This window comes from Morchella sextelata (genome assembly GCF_020137385.1).
Source record: "Morchella sextelata strain SCLS chromosome Unknown scls_17, whole genome shotgun sequence".
Taxonomy (NCBI): domain Eukaryota; kingdom Fungi; phylum Ascomycota; class Pezizomycetes; order Pezizales; family Morchellaceae; genus Morchella; species Morchella sextelata.
In genome coordinates this window covers 1,168,157-1,186,504 of record NW_025408632.1, presented here as the reverse complement: position 1 = coordinate 1,186,504, position 18,348 = coordinate 1,168,157, and the positions used below count along the sequence as shown (strand labels likewise).

General features: G+C 43.6%; 5 protein-coding genes across 5 annotated transcripts; 3 read left to right on the top strand and 2 right to left on the bottom strand.

Moving 5' to 3' along the window:
- Positions 1 to 434: 434 nt before the first annotated feature.
- Positions 435 to 1,529, top strand: H6S33_004416 (uncharacterized protein; the record flags this gene model as incomplete). Its single annotated transcript, XM_044835774.1, has 1 exon — positions 435 to 1,529. The coding sequence occupies one exon, from the start codon at positions 435 to 437 to the stop codon at positions 1,527 to 1,529; it is 1,095 nt and encodes a 364-aa protein (XP_044691154.1).
- Positions 1,530 to 2,654: 1,125 nt separating this feature from the next.
- H6S33_004415 (uncharacterized protein) lies at positions 2,655 to 9,836 on the bottom strand (the record flags this gene model as incomplete). Its single annotated transcript, XM_044835773.1, has 12 exons — positions 2,655 to 2,848; positions 2,904 to 3,000; positions 3,052 to 3,271; positions 3,348 to 3,636; positions 3,697 to 3,816; positions 3,881 to 4,045; positions 6,999 to 7,701; positions 7,771 to 8,541; positions 8,610 to 8,933; positions 9,055 to 9,168; positions 9,246 to 9,374; positions 9,453 to 9,836. 12 exons carry the CDS (start codon positions 9,834 to 9,836, stop codon positions 2,655 to 2,657), a joined length of 3,510 nt encoding a protein of 1,169 aa, XP_044691153.1.
- A 900-nt stretch (positions 9,837 to 10,736) lies between these two features.
- On the bottom strand, positions 10,737 to 11,369 carry H6S33_004414 (uncharacterized protein; the record flags this gene model as incomplete). Its single annotated transcript, XM_044835772.1, has 1 exon — positions 10,737 to 11,369. One exon carries the CDS (start codon positions 11,367 to 11,369, stop codon positions 10,737 to 10,739), a length of 633 nt encoding a protein of 210 aa, XP_044691152.1.
- Positions 11,370 to 14,359: 2,990 nt separating this feature from the next.
- Positions 14,360 to 15,589, top strand: H6S33_004413 (uncharacterized protein; the record flags this gene model as incomplete). The annotated part of the gene is made up of 1 exon (XM_044835771.1): positions 14,360 to 15,589. One exon carries the CDS (start codon positions 14,360 to 14,362, stop codon positions 15,587 to 15,589), a length of 1,230 nt encoding a protein of 409 aa, XP_044691151.1.
- Positions 15,590 to 15,663: 74 nt separating this feature from the next.
- H6S33_004412 (uncharacterized protein) lies at positions 15,664 to 18,282 on the top strand (the record flags this gene model as incomplete). The annotated part of the gene is made up of 1 exon (XM_044835770.1): positions 15,664 to 18,282. One exon carries the CDS (start codon positions 15,664 to 15,666, stop codon positions 18,280 to 18,282), a length of 2,619 nt encoding a protein of 872 aa, XP_044691150.1.
- Positions 18,283 to 18,348: the final 66 nt, after the last annotated feature.

The following is an 18,348-nucleotide window of genomic DNA, read 5'->3' as shown; positions in this document are numbered from 1 at the left end:
GACAGCCCATAGAATACGTCAGGATCTAGAGTCTATGTGAACATCTACATTACTACTAGGTATTGTACCTACTTACATACCTTGTCAACAGGTGATATGTTGATTTGAACGAAGCTCATAAAGCTCCCAATAACTTTTTATTCAGATACATCCAACTACAGTATGTATCCTACCGAAGTGGACGAGCTCGCACAGTAAAGCAGATTCATGGTAGTCACATTTGGCAACTCATTGCTACTACATCTCAATGATTCACAGTAGGAAATAGTCGTCGCCTAGCATTGTTACACAAAGTGGTAGGATTGACGCTTTAGGTTAGTCTACTCTAACTTTGGATATTCCCACTTCACCTCAACTTCAAGCTCAAGCACCAGCCATCACTCACACAAGGAGCTCTCACTTAAAGCTCTTTCCGACAAGCTAATTGGAACGAGATGGCTTCACAAGCTCCGATCGCTTCCTCGGGGGCCCCCACTACAGCCTCGTCGTCATCATCTCTCCTAGCAGACCCCGCTTTAGCACCTTTCCTCTCGCCAAACTTTTCGGCCAAGGCGTACCTCAACTCGACCCTCCCACCTCTCCTCCCACCTTCTGTTCTTTCTTCAGCATCGGTATCCAAATCTAGAAATCCCGAATCTTTGTCTAGCCTATCAGCCAAAACCACAACTCTTCTTTCTACTCTGGACCTTCAAACACAGCGTCTCTTGACCACACTACAAACCCTTACCGATGAGATCTTACGTCTGACACCTCGCCTTGGCTATGAGGTTGAACTTCTTCGTAGCGATGTTCTCTCATTGTCAACGACGTTAAGTACAGATCTGCGACAAGACATCGAGCACTTCCAACCCCCAGTAGCCGAGAACTCCGAAGAGCCCACCGAGACTACAGGGACCACCACTACAGATGCACCCCCTAGAAGTAACAAGCCAGATGTTCTCTCGAAACTTGAAATGCTGGCGACGGTTCGAGCGCGCCTCGAAGATGTGATCCGCATATTTGGCGACGCAATGGCTTGGCCTCTGAACGATTCTCCGGAAGAGCCCAAGCTAGAATCCAACAATCTGAACCCTCCTCTCGAAAATTCCTACGGCGTTCCTGTACCTCCCCGAACCCCCTCCCCGATCCGTGCGCTTGAATCAAGTAATAAAACCCAAAGGAAGAAATCAAGCGCAAGCCCTATAGAAGAGATTCTGTATCTTTTATCATGCGACGACCTTCCGGCTGCTTCCACAAAAATAAAGGAGTTAAAGGAGCTTGCTAAGATCTTCGAAGGGACTGTTGAGGGGCCTGCTAGGATTGCAGTTGTTGAGGCGCTAGAATCGAAGGTTGCAGAGGAGGAGGAGAAGAAGATGGCTTCAAAACGACAGCAAGAGAGAAGACAAGAAGCAGTGCTGGGCAAAGAAGAAGAGAGAAGGAAGGCTGACGAAGAGGCTGAAAAAGCAGATTCCCATGGTTGGTCGGGTGGCAGAGATGGTTATTACGGGCTAATCAATCAGTTGTCAAGGATGAGGGGAGGCATGACATAGAGAAATACCATGGATCTACAATATCAATATTAGCCTTCAATCAGGACCATTTAGATAATTGACAGGAATCCATCCTTGTGGTAGTGCTAGCTCGGATTTTCAGGAAAAAGACATTTGATAAAGTTACGAGAAATTGGTGAATATCCTAGTACAGCCACATTCAAATACATAATTCTGGATTCTTGCATTATTACCACTAGCGGCTTGCCACAGGGCGGCAGAAACTAATGATCTAAATGGTCCAAGACATCATCCAAGGTGCCTCAGTCTTGCGAGGGTATACATTGTGCTTCTTCAGCGGATACTCGCATTGCCTTGTAATAAATGAAGTTAGAAGATAAAATACAAGCACAAGAGCGATTTTGTAGAATCACGTCGTTGGTGTTATGTAGTTTGATCCCTTGTCAATAGTAAAAGACGAAGTGTCCTAGCTTTCCTATTTGTGTGTACTCTGCTCCGTACAAAGGTTTTTACTTTCTGTGAGTAGTCCGTATGATGGGGTGTGGCTGCTGGGGACGGATCTTCTAGAACCTGCGATCACAGCAACCACCTTAGGTTAATCCACTACCGGTCTCCTTGATTCAAACTCTTCGCCGTCCCAATATAACTGATTTATACTTCTGTTGGTAGTCTAGCTTATATAGATGTAAAAGTAATTGTAGAGAGTGGCTTGAAATTTACCAGATTCCACTGGGGCTAAAACGAAACCAATTAGTAATGGTCCGAATCATGATATATCACTCGTTTAGTAATGTATTCTCTAAATCGACCTCGATTGATTGATTGATTACTCCATTAATTGTATCTCTAAATCGACCTCTTTGTAGGGCCTTTCTTTCGATGTTGGGCACACGGAGTTGAATCAGGCCTTGTGATCTGTCTGTGTAATGTTACACTGCATCTATGTACCTACATGTATGTGCGACGCTGACGTTGAGGCTGTGGTGGAGTGAGTAATTTGTAGGTAAAGCGAGAGGTGTAGCTTGGCTATGTTTCCTGTATCACAACGCATCCAATCACATGAAATCGACAAAATAAAAACTCAGGTTCACAAGCATCATATCATTAACCGTCAATAAACTATACAGGTCCATTATACATCGTCCTACATATATGTTCAACACCTTAAACAGTACTGAACTTGTACGTTGCCTCCAACACATACGGTCCGTCCTCTGGGCCCCAAATTTGTCCTCCACGCATCCACTCCGGATGGTTAATTCCGTCAATCCAGTCCTCAACCTCTAGCACTATACATCCATACTGCTGTGTAAGGCGACGACCCGGGAGACCCTGGGTCGACTTCAATGGTTTGTCTCCTAAATAACCGTCAGCTACGAAAGGTGGGCGAAAGAGAGCGAATGGGGTATAAACCTTTCATGCCGTTGCAGGAGTACATTTGGAATGCCTCCTGGGCGGTGAATATGTCGATTTTGATACCAGACCAGTCTGACCAGATGGACGCAACGGGCTAGGAGGTTTGTCAGATTGGATTGTACAAGCGTGTACGGTAAGAAGTTACCTCATTGTCTATATCATGCTTCCCGACGAGCCAAGCATTATCCCACCCTGTGCAGCCCTCTCCGCAGTTCCCAACTGCATCTGGTGAGTCTAAGTCACGACCAATCTTCTTGGGCTCGCTCCAAAAGTCGTTCACAGAGCCCTTGGCATTGGGTAGGATTTCGCCGGTGGGAATGAGAATAGAGTCGACTCCGATTCTGAGCCCGGAGTAGGGGAGGTGCCTATCATGGGTTATTGGTACAGTTGTATTTTTTTTTTTTTTTTTTTTTTTGGGGGGGGGGTCTTTTGGGGAATTACAGTGTGTGATCAGTAGCCAATTCCGTTTCAGGGTTCTGAAACCCGTCAAGATTCCAGTAAACGTGCGAGCTCAGCATTATAGGTGTCTTTTTGGTTAGAGCAGTGGCCGTCATGCTGATATGCCAGGTGTACGATGAGAGTGTGTAAGTGATGTATGAGATGACATCGCCGGGAAAGCCCATTTCGCCATCGGGGTCAAAGATTGAGAATGTTATTGAGGTCTTTGTGACTGAGACAACGGTGAAATTGCGGTAGTCCCATCCATTGCTTCCACCATGGAGTTGGTTTACTGATTGGCAGGTATTAGCATAATTGTTCTCAAAGATAGTAACATCGAAGCTGCACTCACACCCATCGTGTTCATTAGCGTCGACTTTGAACGTCTCTCCATCGATCTCAAATGATGCGTTCTTGATCCTGTTGGCATATCTTCCCGGAACACTACCGTAATGGTCATGCCATGGATCCTCTACTTTTTATTAGTTTCTAAACCCCTTGAAATCCTGATTATGAGAAAGAGCGTCCAGACTTACGTGTATAATACGAAGCATTATCCCAACCGAGCACAATGTCCCTCTCGGTACCATTCTTGTCCTTGATAAACAAGTTGCTTATACCAGCACCATATGGAACGAATTGGGCCCTGATACCCTCTGCCTCAAGCGTATACTTGCCATCAGCACCAGGGCTCGGGACGCCTGTTTCATTGTGCGCGTGATGTTTCGATTCTGATCTGGGGTTTGGGAATCCTAAGGCCGTGGAGGTGAGACAGCATATGCCTACAAGAGTAGTGATGAGTGAGTTGACCATCTTGAAATAACTGCACCTTACGAGTGATACGAGTATGTGTACGGTGGAGAAGGTTAAGAAAAGGCCAATGGCTGGGAGGGTGAACCTCCTTATTAATAAGGTCACAGCATTTCATAGAAGTAAGGGATACCTAGCTATACACAACGTATCTATAGTACCTCTATATGCCTGTTATTATTATATCCAACCGGATAAAGTTCTCCCCCCGCGAATTAGACCGGAGAGTGACTTTCCTGGGGGAGAAATATGTACATATACCGTTTTGTAGGCCCAAAATCGTGGAACGCCGGACTTGGGCCGCTTGACGTCAAGGGAAACTGTGGGGTAGCCTATGAATGCACGTTTACCCCGGGAAAATAAATGCTTGTCTGCGCCATCCCGGGGTTGAGTTTAGGCGAGAAGGATGAGATGGGGGGGAGAGGGGAAGGATGAGCATCTTTTGTGTGCTTGGCATGGGTACATACTGCTTAATTTGCCAGTTCGTAGAATTGAGCCCCGAGTAATTAAAATAGCAGATGCATTGAGTTTACGTATTATAGAATCGTATCATAACTAGTACAACACAGCTACAGTATCGTTAAAAAGAAAGAGTTTTATTCGTATACGACGTAGTTGAGTGATATAAAGTACAGCTTGCGGTAAGATTATTGTGGAGTCCTATTGGCTTGCCCAGCCATAGAAACCCTGTTTTTAGACCCCTGTTTCTACAATAATTCTACCTCTCGCTGTATAACATTACATGGTTTACATGTAGTTATGTATCGAGTGACCAACTTACGAATTCCCGGTGGCGCAGAATTCTGAGCTCGGCAAAGTAAAAATAAGGAAGATTCTCTGGGGTAGCCTGATCAAGGTACTGATCCATACCATGCATGGCTCGCCTCGGGTAGACGCCGAAATGTGCACCGAGCTCCGCAGAGCTGGGAGTTTCTAGCTGATATTAGATGCGCTTCGGTTGGAGATTTTCAGGTTTCATGCAAAATCTGAGATACACGTAGATATATGAGTACAGTACAATCTCCTTATAAGGGTTCGGGTTATAAGGGTAGGTGTTTGGGGTCCCCATTGGGCTTCGTAGGTACAAATTTACTCCTCCTATCCCATAATCCGGTACTTAGATGCTGTCTATTTTGAGACCAAAAGAGGAAGGGTGGCAGCCGAATATGTGTGATCTAGATACAAGCCATGGCTGAAAATACACCACCCGAATCAATAGGCAGCTTTAACGGACTATGGGATAAGGGTAACAGATCTATAAGGGTACCAAATTTCGGTCCCGACGTACCCTTATAAAGAGATTGTACTGTATGTGATTGACTGCATACTTGTACTATGTATACTACATGTACACCTACATGTAGGAAGGACAGTGCTGAAGAGGTCGCATACATGTAAGTTAAACAACTGTACTCTACGGCTCTATAGCTAGAGAAACGTCGCCATTGGATGATATCTGGCCCACCACGATCAATCTGCGGGTGATTAGGGCTTTCTTTTAACTGTGTTTGATCACGGCGTAGCTTGCAAAGAACGATTCCAATTCATTTTATTTACATTTGCTTTCCTTTACGAAAACCATTAATTCCAGTTCTGTCTAGTGTTAATTTTTATAATCATAGCAACCTAACCCTTTTCCATGAAGGAAATCTTCATGTATACACACAAGTATACTCTCTAAACGATACTAGAACAATCGAACCAGAGAACAGTGTTTTTGATCCTCCAGGCATCAATACTATGTCGTTTAAAAAGAAATTCTTTTGTTTTCAATAGTGCGTAAGTAATTAAAGAAATAATCTCTTTTCTCAGGGGCAAATTCCACAGCAGAATGAGAATTTTCGTTAGTATCATAACTTTTATGTTTGTATGATCCTTTTGTAACGTCCTGTGCAGTTCTTATCTGAGATGCATGATTCGCATAAACCAGTTTCGAATAGATAGAAGACAATGGCATGTTACTAGTTGTTTTTATTGGTTGCCACGATGGGGATTTTGGACCGTGATAAACTGGTTGGGAAATACCATTTTGGGCAGCACCCGGTGGGACTGCAGGTATACCACAGCTATTGCACACCGTTCTCTGCCTGAAGTTATGGAAAGCACAGTGTGGACAGTTCCAGTTTTTGCGCGGTTTCCACCGTCCGTTTGGTTGTTTATTTCCATGAAATTGCTTTTGGGTATCAATACTGCAGTGTTGAGGAGCTTTCTGTATATAACAACCTGGACATGTCGATCCGCGTTGGTAACCTGTATATCCACACAGTGTACACTGCCCCAACCGACCATGGGATTCTAATGTGATTCTGTTGGAGTTTATAGAGGATGTGCATCGGAGACATGTTGTTCTTTCTTTGTAATCCAAGAAACCACAAGATAGACAAGAATATAGATCGTGAGAAACGGGTGCAGGTCCTGGAAGTGTGGTCCACGAGCTTTGCTTCTCATCACCTACCGCTTTGGTTTGGTATTTCTTTGGCTCTGATTCCGGTATGCAATGGACATATGAAGTTGAGAATATGTTTTCGCTTTTGTGTGGATAACCCTTATATTCGGACACTTTGTGAGGTAATGTAGGGGCCGATGTCGAACATGGTATTGTTTGTGATGTGGATTTCTGCTTCTGCTTTTCCGTGCAATTTTGTGCTTCTCTAGAGATTCCAAAAGTGCATCGTCTTGTCTCATATTTTCCCTTAGGGATCTTTGATGGGATGTTTGGTTTTTGTGTCAAAGTTTTATTAGCTGCACTTGGTGAATAAAGTCCCTGTTTCTCTATGCTCAATAGCTTCGTTTGATGTCTCTCCAAGGCTTGGTGCGCGGATACTGGCTCAAGCATGTATTCACAGTTTAGGATATGGTGTCCCCAAGCTTTAGAATTGTTTGAAGGTGGAAGCGAAGTTTTTTCATCGTTCTCTCGAGGCGGTGAATCAATATTAGAATTGCCACGCTCCTGATTATCTCGATGGTCTGAGGTGGTGTGTCCAGTCATAATTTCAGCGCCTCCACTCGACGGGCCGTGACCGCTATTTTGATCATCATCTGTACTAGATCGATCATCGTCTTTGCTCCTTGGTTCGTCATTTTCGTCACTTTCGTTTTCGCTCACATCCTTTTGCGCCTTTTCCCTTTCTTCCCTCCCGTCCTCTTCTACCCCGTCCTCTTCAAGATGACTAGCGATCTCTGAGCTACACAATGTATTACTTGATGAGAAGCGTGTCTTCGCCCTTTGGGGAGTTGAATTTGAGTCCACAGTTATTTGGGGTTTGTCGACGGCAGTGGAAATTTCTGGTTCGGATGTTGATATAGGCCTTTCAAGTGTATTAATCACATCTTCAAGTATATTAATCATATCTGAATAGCCCTTGCGATCTTTAAAACCAAGATCCCGTTTAAACAACATCCTAGGACCGGATAAATTATCTCTAGAATTCCTAGATAATTTTAGGTCTCTGGACTTATTTATATTATCCTCTGGCTTCTGGTCGGTTTTCCGAGATTCTAAGAGCCCATGAAAAGTCCTTATGGAACGATGCCTTGGAAGTTCTTCCTTCCCATCCCTTTAATTATCTAGCAGTTCTATACATGTAAAAGCGAAGCGGGGAGTAGGAGGACTTACTGTTATTGAAGGCGTGTCATTTGATGGAATTGGGACGGAGATAGGTTTGTTAACGCTTAAATCGTATGGTTCAGCCTGGCTCCCCCCAATACTCAGAGGCTGTAGCGGTATATTCCCTACATGCTGGGTTTTAGCAATTCTTGGATGGGGTTCCAATCTAAATCTCTCCCCGTATTCCTTTCCAGGTGGCTTTCGGAAAATGAGCGGACCGTCTTCATCGTGATCTGTTCGAGTAGTCGTAGCGTCTGGATGTTGATGCTCCTGACTTGGTAGGGATTTTTCCTCATATTCATCAGAACCCACCTTAGTAGTTGTGTTGATTGGCTCCTTTCTCAATGAAAAGGATCTACATGCCTTAGTCTCAGCAATAAGCCCATCCAAAACATCTAGTCGTGAAAAGGCCGTATCATATAAATCATCTTCGTTATTAGGGTCAAAAACATCATCATCATCAGAATCATCAGAGTCACTATCACTGTCGCTTTCGCTATCAGTTCCATTGAAAGGATCCTTTAGAAGGACTCCAGGATCACTTGTAAGTCCCATGCTTTCTTCATAACTTGGAGGTGGCTCTTGCGGGATTGATGACACAGGCGGTAATTTCAGCAATGGAGGTTGTAATATTTCTCGCCTTCTCACAAGACCATGCTCGAGGCTTTCCATTTTCACAGGGCCAGGTTTTCTTAGCGATGTTGGATCATACACGTCTCTTTTTGGTGAGGAGGGAAGTCGATTACTGTCTTCCGGACCGGAAGGGATAGAGATAGTGAGCTAAAATTGTGGTCAATTCTATTTCTCGGAAAGTTACTCAAACTATGGGATGAGTCGCTGGTGGAAACCTTTAAGGCGGTACCCCTAGGAATAGCTTTCCGCGTCATGGGCACTGAAAACAACATGTCCTCATTCTCATCCTCATTCTCATCCTCATTCTCATCCTCATCCTCATCCTCATCCTCATCCTCATCCTCATCCTCATCCTCATCCTCATCCTCATCCTCATCCTCATCCTCATCCTCATCCTCATCCTCATCCTCATCCTCATCCTCATCCTCAGGCTCAGGCTCAGGCTCAGCCTCTGCAGCCTCAGCCTCAGCTTCAGCTGATTCATGGTCTCTCCTGGAAGCTTTAACGTCTAAAGACGCAACGGGGATATTCTCGGCCAGCTTATAGATAACAAGATAGAGACATATTAGTCTAGAATAATACGTAACCTTTTTTATTAATCAAAAGCTTTAGGAAACCGGAACTAACCACCGACTCGAGGCTTAATGAACCTGAGCATACTCTCGTAGTACTCTGGGAGGATTCATTTCTATCCGTTTTGAAGACATAGTGGAGCGAATTCCCGGGGTTTTCGGGGGATTCATCCTCAATATTTTCGATTAATTGCACACTTAGCTATCAGAAATATAATTGGTCAGATATACTACCATTCAGGCGTCCGGAAATTAAAAATTAATATAAAAGAAACTTACTTCGTCATCGTCTGAATCGATTTCCTCTTCATCTTCATTTAGTATGGCAGTAAACGATGTCGACCTGGGGGTCCCTTTTTGTAGTCGAGGTCCTTTATCCATGGTATTTACGCCAGAGGCCGTTGTCCCCTAATTGACACGATTAGGCAAGACAGTCTCGTTGGGGGTGCCAGTTCGGGAGTAAGCTTATTTTTAGCTGCTGCTTACCTCCACCGGTTCCTCTTCTATAGTTTCAAGCTGGAATGGCTCAAACGGCGATTCAATACTGACTGCCGGTATTCCTTGTATGTAAGGCACATGAGGCGGTGGATCCACTGCTGATGAGAGGTTTTGGGAAGTGCCATCATTTTCATATGTTGAAGAACCTGACTCTGTCTCTTCTGAATCAAAGGAATCCAAAGACTCCTCCAATTCCGTGTGTCTGTATGAGGTTCCATAGGAGAAAGATGACTCTGAAAGTGTCTGCGGAGTATTGGGCGGATTGATGGGTCTCTCTTCCTCTAGATCCTCCATAGGCAACGATCCTGGATATTCTAGTAAGAGCTGGCCAGGAAGAGCCCCCGGGAAACTATCTGTTGAACTAACATCCATTCGAGACAGGCCATGGAAATAGGTTGGTTCGCTTTCATATTGAACATCTTTGCTTTCAGCATCTTCAACATACGGGTGTGGTGGGTACCGTATCACTGGTGGTGAGTGATCGGGGTCTTTTTCTCTACCACTACCAATCAGGGGAGGATTTGATTCCATCTCAAAGCGAGTAATGGTTTGGTCAAGGAAGTTAAGAGGTGGAGGTTAATGAAAACGATTTCCGTACACACGACGGAATAGATGTAGTTATTTAGCGGTAGTCTGAGATAGCCAAAGAAGATGACGAATTTCGGGGGGGAAAATTAGAGCTCTATGTGCCTGTTTTAATTAAACATACGTGTGGGCGAGTGATATATCATGACACATTGCTCTCACAGGGCTTCATGTGACCACTACTCCGAATACAAAAGGAAGTTGACACATAGTTGGTATTATGAGATAGGGACACTGTGAGTGTTATTTGAATACAGCGCACTTGTAACAGAGCGAAAGTGGATTAAATTTACGATCTTACATGTAGTTCTCCGTAATCCACAATACTCCATAATCTGAAGAAACCAGAAACACCAGGTTGATATAATATTACATAAAAGTCTATGGGTACCAATCCAAGTAAGAAATAAAATGACAAATGAAACATAAACTGTCATTATTGAAGAGAAAGGGATTTAGTGCAAACACAAAACGAACCGCACAGAAATATAGATTTAAGGGGAAGAAGTTTGTAATGCCTCCTGTTCCTCCTCCTCTCCACCTCTCAAGCCGTCAACTCCATGACCCGAGCTTCAGAGGTTCCGAATAAGCTATTTAGCAAGATTCAATTTTACCTCGAGTCGCTTTTTATACCGTAATAATTTTTGACTGACTAGAAGCGAGTATCTTAGGCTCCTTCTAAAATACTCAATCGGACTCATCGTGAATAATAAGTCCATTCCCTTCTTTGTACTCCACGGGGGGCGAAGCTCTCTCTTGCACCTTCATCTCGCTAGCATTTATTCCGTTCGTGTTTTCTTTTATGGCAGTACCATTCGAATTTTCGTTTGGCTTTCCATTGGCGGTGCCGCCATTTGTATCCTTAGGTTCATCTTTCATCTCGACATCAGCCTTGCCGCCCTTTCCTTTCTGCTTCTTCTTCATCCTCTTCTTCCGGTTTTTCTCTGTCCGCTCGTCATCCTTCTTCTTAAGTTCTTCGGTTTTTTCTAAGAACTCCTTTTCATCGTTCTCCCTCTTAACCTCCTCCTCCATCAACCGGATCCTCTCGTACTCTCTCCTCCGCGCGGCTTTATAAACATGAAACTCGCCAGAACCTGCGCCGGCAGATGAGCCTTGAACGTTTGCAACGATTTCCGGAGGTGGCGGGAGAGTTTTGGCTTTGGGACCGCGTGGAAGGATAATTTCGCGATCAGGTTTAGCGAATAGGGAGGTTACTGCCGAAGCTTGAAAGGAGACTGGAGAGAGAGCGCGGCGCTTCGTAGGTCGTTTTGAACGACGATCGTGGGACGTGGGAATCGACTCGGGGATGGGTTCTGACATTGTGATGATGTATGGAAGTGGTGTTTTTTTCCGTCTCGAAATTTCGCTCGAATGAAGGTAGTAGGAAACGAAACGAAACAAGGCGTGACAGCGTGTTAAGATGCTTGGCATACATGTAGGTTAGCATAAGAGGATTTATTACCCGGCCGATAGGTGCTACTTTATCCCCAGGCCTGGAATTATATGAATTTGATATTCCCCCTTCATCCAACGTTTTGCTTGACCTCCGTTGGCGAGAGAAAACTGGGAAATTTTGAAACGGAGTTCCAAAGTCGTGTGCCGTTTGGGAGTGCTACAATGTGTTGATGATGGCAACGATGGTTGGGTTAGTACTGGTTGCACTGTACTGATAGTCAGTGAAAAAGTAGGCAGGAGTTGCTTATTTGAAAACTCCGTTTTGATGGAGTTAACGTTGTTTTCTGGACCCGCAAATTGCATCGCTATTCGACCTGGGCCCAGACAACTAACACGGGCCCGCTTATCCCACATGCATTAAGTGCATACGTTTACATAAGTACATGTAAAGTTAAGCCTTTGCGAAAAGACTCCACTTTTGATACATATAGTTGGAGGAGTACTTACGTACATGTATACTAGCAGTTGGCCACCTCGCCAGGGCGAAGTGTGAGCTTGAATGTGATCAAATTTTGGGAAGGGCGGTTGGATGTGGTGAGTCCGGTTTTTACAGTACCGATGCCAGTGCCAGTGAGCTGAAAGTATGTGTAATTTAATGGAGTTTGCTTTCATATAAACTTCCAGAATTATATTGCATAGCTATTGCTACCTAGTGTAGTGGTTTAAATGTCTTACATATGTCGAAGTGCTTGATCTGGACGATCGACAGCTGTTTGACCTGGAAGTAACTCTGCAACGATTTCCGACCATTTAGGATTCGCTGTAAATGTGATGAAAAGTGAAGGTCTTCCGAAGTGTCTTACGATAGCCATTGAATCCTGGTATAATTATTGCATATAACGATCACCACCGCTATAGCTGCTAGGAAGTATTATTCTCCGTCCGGTTTGTTCTGGATTGAAGTCTTCTTGAAGCATAGCATCGGCCAGGCCATTATACAAATCGGATCGTAGTCTTGATTGATTCAAACGTATCCAATTTAGTTTGTTCTGATCACACACAGCCCATGCGTCAACCAAATATTGCTGAAAAAGGTTTTGAGATTGAAATAGTGTTAAAGGCTCGGTTGAATGTGAATGAATATGATAGCTTTGTAATAAGTTAGTAATGATTTCTATGATAATATATTAAACATACCGATAAAATTCACGTTGACCTAAACGCAATACTTTCCGATTATTCAATCGATCTCGAAGTTGTAAACTCCAATGCCAACCGGTATCCCCATTTGGAAAAAGCAATACGTAATGCAATGGCATATACGCAGCATGGTTAGGATTGATGATACTGAACATTTGATTTGGCAATGGATTTCTATATGCCAATACGATATCACGGAATCCAGCTTCTTCATATTCATCAAAAATTATTACCGCCACCTCGTTACTTGTAGGAAAGTTGTTTCGTCGTTTGTCTGCTCCTGTTTCAACTATCAATTGAAGACGTGGATTAAGTATAATGCGTGCATTCCCATCTTGTGTTGAAGCATTATCCAATCTTTCTTTTGCTGTTTTATAAAATTCAATAAACGGATTTATTGAATTTAACTCCATGGTGAGACGTTGAAGTACCATAATATCTAAAGTTGGATGTGTTGCATGTTGTACTTGTGCTGAATATTCTGGATCGTAGAAATATAGTTGGGCGAAGGAAGGAGTTGCTCCGATTGCTGGTATCAATGGTCCCTGAAGATGATATAATTCAACATGAATTTGGAAGCAACTTATACAACCGCCATTTGCGCCAACTCTTGTATCCGTATTGTATTTGACTGAGGTAAACGTAAGTGCTGAATTATATTCCCGTATATGTTTCCGGAAGTTTCTTGGGACAGTTTCTAAAGATTCCAACAGGTACTTCAGATAATCAGAAGGGGGTTTAAGAATTTCAAGTACAACGTCTCCCTTCTTGCAACAATTCTCAAAGATTGGTGTTTGAATTGAGCTCCCGGTGCAGCTTGAACGTTCATTTAGCCAATGCAAAGCTTTGCATGATTGGCAAACAATTGTCATACGCCCAAGTATTAATAGTGACCATTTTGTTCGGGAAGATAGAAATGCCATTGGAGAGGGGGCTACAACTGGTAAAACCAGACGGAGCTGGATTACTGTTAGAAACCATCAGAAAAAATATTCAATAACCAAAATCGTAATACCTCTATATTATTTTCTTCCTCCATTAATCTTGTGGCTCTACGTGCTGTTCTTCGTTCTCTCTCTAGTTGCTATACAATTTGTTAGAGCAAAATATAACTGTCACCCGGAAAGATTCAACACTACATACCAAACATGTACGACATGATTTACGTGGTTCTCCTTGATTATCCTGATCGTAATCTTCAAGAGGTTTCTTCCGTTTGTATTTACGGCATGTTATGGAATTCATTGTTGTTTTTTGTAACGGCAGCTATACGTTTCGGTTATGTGAAGTGTCAGAGTATGTAAAGGAAGGATTGTCCAGTGTGTGTGGGATTTGTTAAAGCGAGTTTCTATTATGTTCTTTCTGTTTCTGTTACGCGAGAAGATGAGTCATTGTGGGTTGAGGTCTGGATATATAAAGGGGTGTTGTCTCGGCTTTCTTCTGCTTTCTTTTCTTTCCTTTCCTCTTTACGCAACCTCTGTATTTATTCTACGAATACTATTCTTTGTTCGCACTAAGTCATTGGGCTCCAACCGGTTTATCATACCAGGTAGAGTCACCCCATAGTCCATAGTCAAAGTATATCTTTACGTCTACGTCCACGTCTACGTCACTACCTAGGTTGTATTCCTTGGCACCACAGTCTATCGCCTACAGTCCCTGTGATACGTAGGTTGCGTCCTCTATCGCCAACCAATACAACACCATAGTCTACAATGTCGGAACATGTTCATGTCGATTATCAACAACTCAACGATAACCTCCAAAGATTTTTTGAAGCGCATCCACAGGTCGATCATGTTGTCGGAGCTGAAGCTTATGCGCTTCTTCAACAGTGTCAAAATGGTATTATTCAATATGCAACGGATTTACAGGAGATAGAAGCGGAGGCTGAGAGGGCAAGAAGGATATTTGAACGAGATCTTACTGCTGCCCGAGCTCAACGAACTGCTGTTGAGGTTGTGGCCCCTGACGAGGAACCTATTGGAAACAATGCTCCACCTGTACCCCCAGCACCACCAGTTACAGGTACCACCTATCGGTCGGAGAAACTCCCAGACCCCGACGTGTTCAGAGGGGATCGTGATCGAGAAAGGTTACACTTATTTAAGCAACAAATGAAACTCAAGTTACTAGGAAATACCGATCGTTATCCTACACTACAGTCTAAATTGTCGTATGCGTTCAGCAGATTGGAAGGCGCAGCTGCCAATCAATTCTTACAGTACATGGGAGAAGAAGGTATTGCCTTACCTTCTATGACACGGTTTTATGAGATTCTGGATACAGCTTTTGGAGACCCCGATCGAATGCGTACAGCTAGAAGAAATCTTCGGAACATTAGACAACGCACTCGAACCTTTGCCGATTATTTCGCTGAGTTTCAACGGTATGCTGCTGAGTCGGGTATGGATGAAGTCTCTCGGATTGAGGCTTTGATGGAAGGAATTAATGGGGAACTGGACGAATCGATGATACACCATGAGACTCCTGCAACGGTAGATGGTTGTGCAACACTCTTGCAACGGTTAGATAACCGACGACGGGCGGCGGAAGCTAAGCGAGGTAGTAAAAAACCTTGGACTACTACTGCGACCCCGGCTCCGCGTCCCCCACCAACAAATCCTGTTCCTGTTCCCCGTCCTGCTGCCCCTGCTGACAACCCACCTGCCACTGAGAATCACCCCTCGTTCCGTCCTGGCGGTGATGTACCCATGGATCTATCTGGAGGACGTCGTCGCCCTACCCCTGCCGAAAGAAACGCCCGCTTAGTTGAGGGCCGATGTTTCTATTGCGGAGGTGTTGGACATATGGTTAGGGATTGCCCTCAAGCGAGGGCAACGGGAAACCAACCAAGGAGGCCTGTTATGAGAGGAGCGGTGTTGACGGTGGAAGAAAATGGCGGAAGCGATAACGAATCGGCAAAAGATTTGTCCCTGCACTAAGTGGCTTAGCCCAGGGACCATTTAAGGATTTTTCTAGGATGTGTATTTCTGGTTTTTCGGTATCAGAGGAGGAAATGGATGGAAATCAACTTGTAGTAACTTGTTCGATTTCACAGAATAAAAATTCTTTCATACCTACCTACGCCCTTATTGATACCGGAGCATCAGGATATGCTTTTATTGATGAATCTTTTGCACGCCACAACAATCTTACAATGACCCCCCTCAAAATACCCCGCCATGTAGACGTTATAGATGGAAGGCCTATTAAGTCAGGAAAAATTACCCACATTGTCGATGTTTCGCTAGACATTCATGGTCATCGTGAAGTTGCGCCATGTTTTGTAACGAAGTTAGGACATTATCCGATTGTGATGGGAATACCTTGGATGCGACGACATGATGTTACGATTCGACCAAAAGAAAATCTACTTGTTTTTGACTCTCGAAGCTGTTGTCAATACTGTTCACTCAATGGAACTGCAGTCATTGTTCATGGCATCTCGATTCCCTTACCGGAACACCATACGGTCATCGTTTCAGCAACTGAAAAATCTACGGTCAACATTGAACAATTAGTACCGAAAGAGTTTCACCATCGTCTCCATATGTTCAAAGAATACGATGCTTCAATTCTCCCACCACATCGACCATCCCATGACATCGAGATAGTACTGGAAGAAGGTAAACGACCACCATATAGACCTATATATGGATTGTCTCAAATTGAGTTGAAAGCACTACGGGAATATCTTGATGAAAATTTACCTAAAGGATTCATTCGGGCCAGTGAATCACCAGCGGGAGCACCTATATTGTTCGTAAAGAAAAACGATGGAACTCTTCGACTTTGTGATGACTATCGAGGCCTAAATGCGATTACAATCAAAAATCGATATCCATTACCATTGTTAAAGGAAACCCTAGCTAAGTTGTCAAGAGCAAAATACTATACGAAATTGGATTTACGTTGGGGATATAATCAAATCAGGATAGCGGAGGGAGATGAATGGAAAACGGCATTTCGAACTCGATATGGACATTTCGAATATACAGTAATGCCATTTGGATTAGCTAATGCCCCTGCTACATTTCAACATTGGATCAATGATATTTTACGTCCCTATCTCGACCAATTTGTAACGGCATACTTAGACGATATCCTTATCTATTCCGAAACTCTACTAGAACATAAAGAACACATTCAAAAGGTTCTAAAGGTACTTGATGAAAATCATGTTCACCTTAAACCTGAAAAATGTGAATTTATGGTTCAGGAAACGAAATATCTCGGTTTAATTCTTACTCCGAATGAAAATAGAATGGACCCAAAGAAAGTTATTGATGTTTTGGAATGGACCACACCGACAAATCTTCGTGATGTTCAAGTATTTCTAGGATTTGCAAATTTCTATCGGCGATTTATTTTAGGATATTCGAAAATTGTTGCTCCACTTACAGCCTTGACAAAGAAGAATGTTAAATTTGATTGGACGGATGAAAGGGAGGAAGCATTTCAAACTTTGAAAAAGATGTTTACAACGGCGCCAATCCTAGCTCATTTTAATCCGGATCGAAAAATTGTGATAGAAACCGATGCATCCGACTATGTTTCAGCAGGAATCCTATCTCAACGTGACAACGAAGGAATTCTACATCCAGTTGCTTTCTTTTCCAAGAAACATTCTCCTTCAGAATGCAACTACGAAATCTATGATAAAGAACTTTTAGCAATTATACGATGTTTCGAAGAATGGCGACATCACCTGGAGGGAGCTCAATTCCCAATTGAAGTTCTTAGCGACCATCGGAATCTTGAATATTTTATGACAACAAAATTGTTAAATCGTCGACAAGCCCGTTGGTCTGAATTTCTTTCACGCTTCGATTTCGTTATACAATTTCGACCAGGAAAACAAGGAACAAAACCAGATGCATTGACTAGGAGTTCAGGTGACCTACCTAAAGAGGGGGATGAACGGTTGACGCATCAGAGTCAAGTGGTTCTGAAGCGAAAAAATTTGGATACTAAGCTAAGTTTGTTCGCGGGTTCTTTGTCAAATGAATCCGCTGAAGGAGCGTCCACTGTAGAGGAGTTATTTTCAAAAGCTTACCAAGTGGATAGTTTCCCAAACAAGGTCCTCAATATGCTTCGGAATGGCATTCGCCACTCAAACAAAATCTCGCTTGCCGAATGTACGGAAGATAACAACGGTCGGCTACTTTATCGAGGCATGCTATATGTACCAGACGACGATGACCTTCGACTAAGGCTTTTAAAAGAACACCATGACAAACCATCTGCAGGACATCCGGGTAGAACGAAGACTCTGGAGCTCCTAAGTCGAGAATATTACTGGCCACAGATGCGGAAGTTCGTCGATCAGTATATTAGGAATTGCAATGTGTGCACCCGTAGCAAGGCATCACACAATGCACCTTATGGAGTACTTCGCCCCATGCCAATTGCCGATGGGCCCTGGACAGACGTCTCGATGGATTTTGTGACTGATCTTCCTGAGAGTGATGGGTATAATGCGATTTTGGTCGTGGTAGATAGACTAACCAAAATGCGGCATCTGATACCAACGACAAAGGAGGCGGATTCACGGGAAGTAGCAAAGCTATATATTGATAACGTCTGGAAACTACATGGATTACCCGACACTATGGTATCCGATCGAGGAACATAGTTCGTTGCGGAATTTTGGAGGTCCCTTTGTGATCGACTGGAAATCTCGCCAAAGTTCTCTACTGCA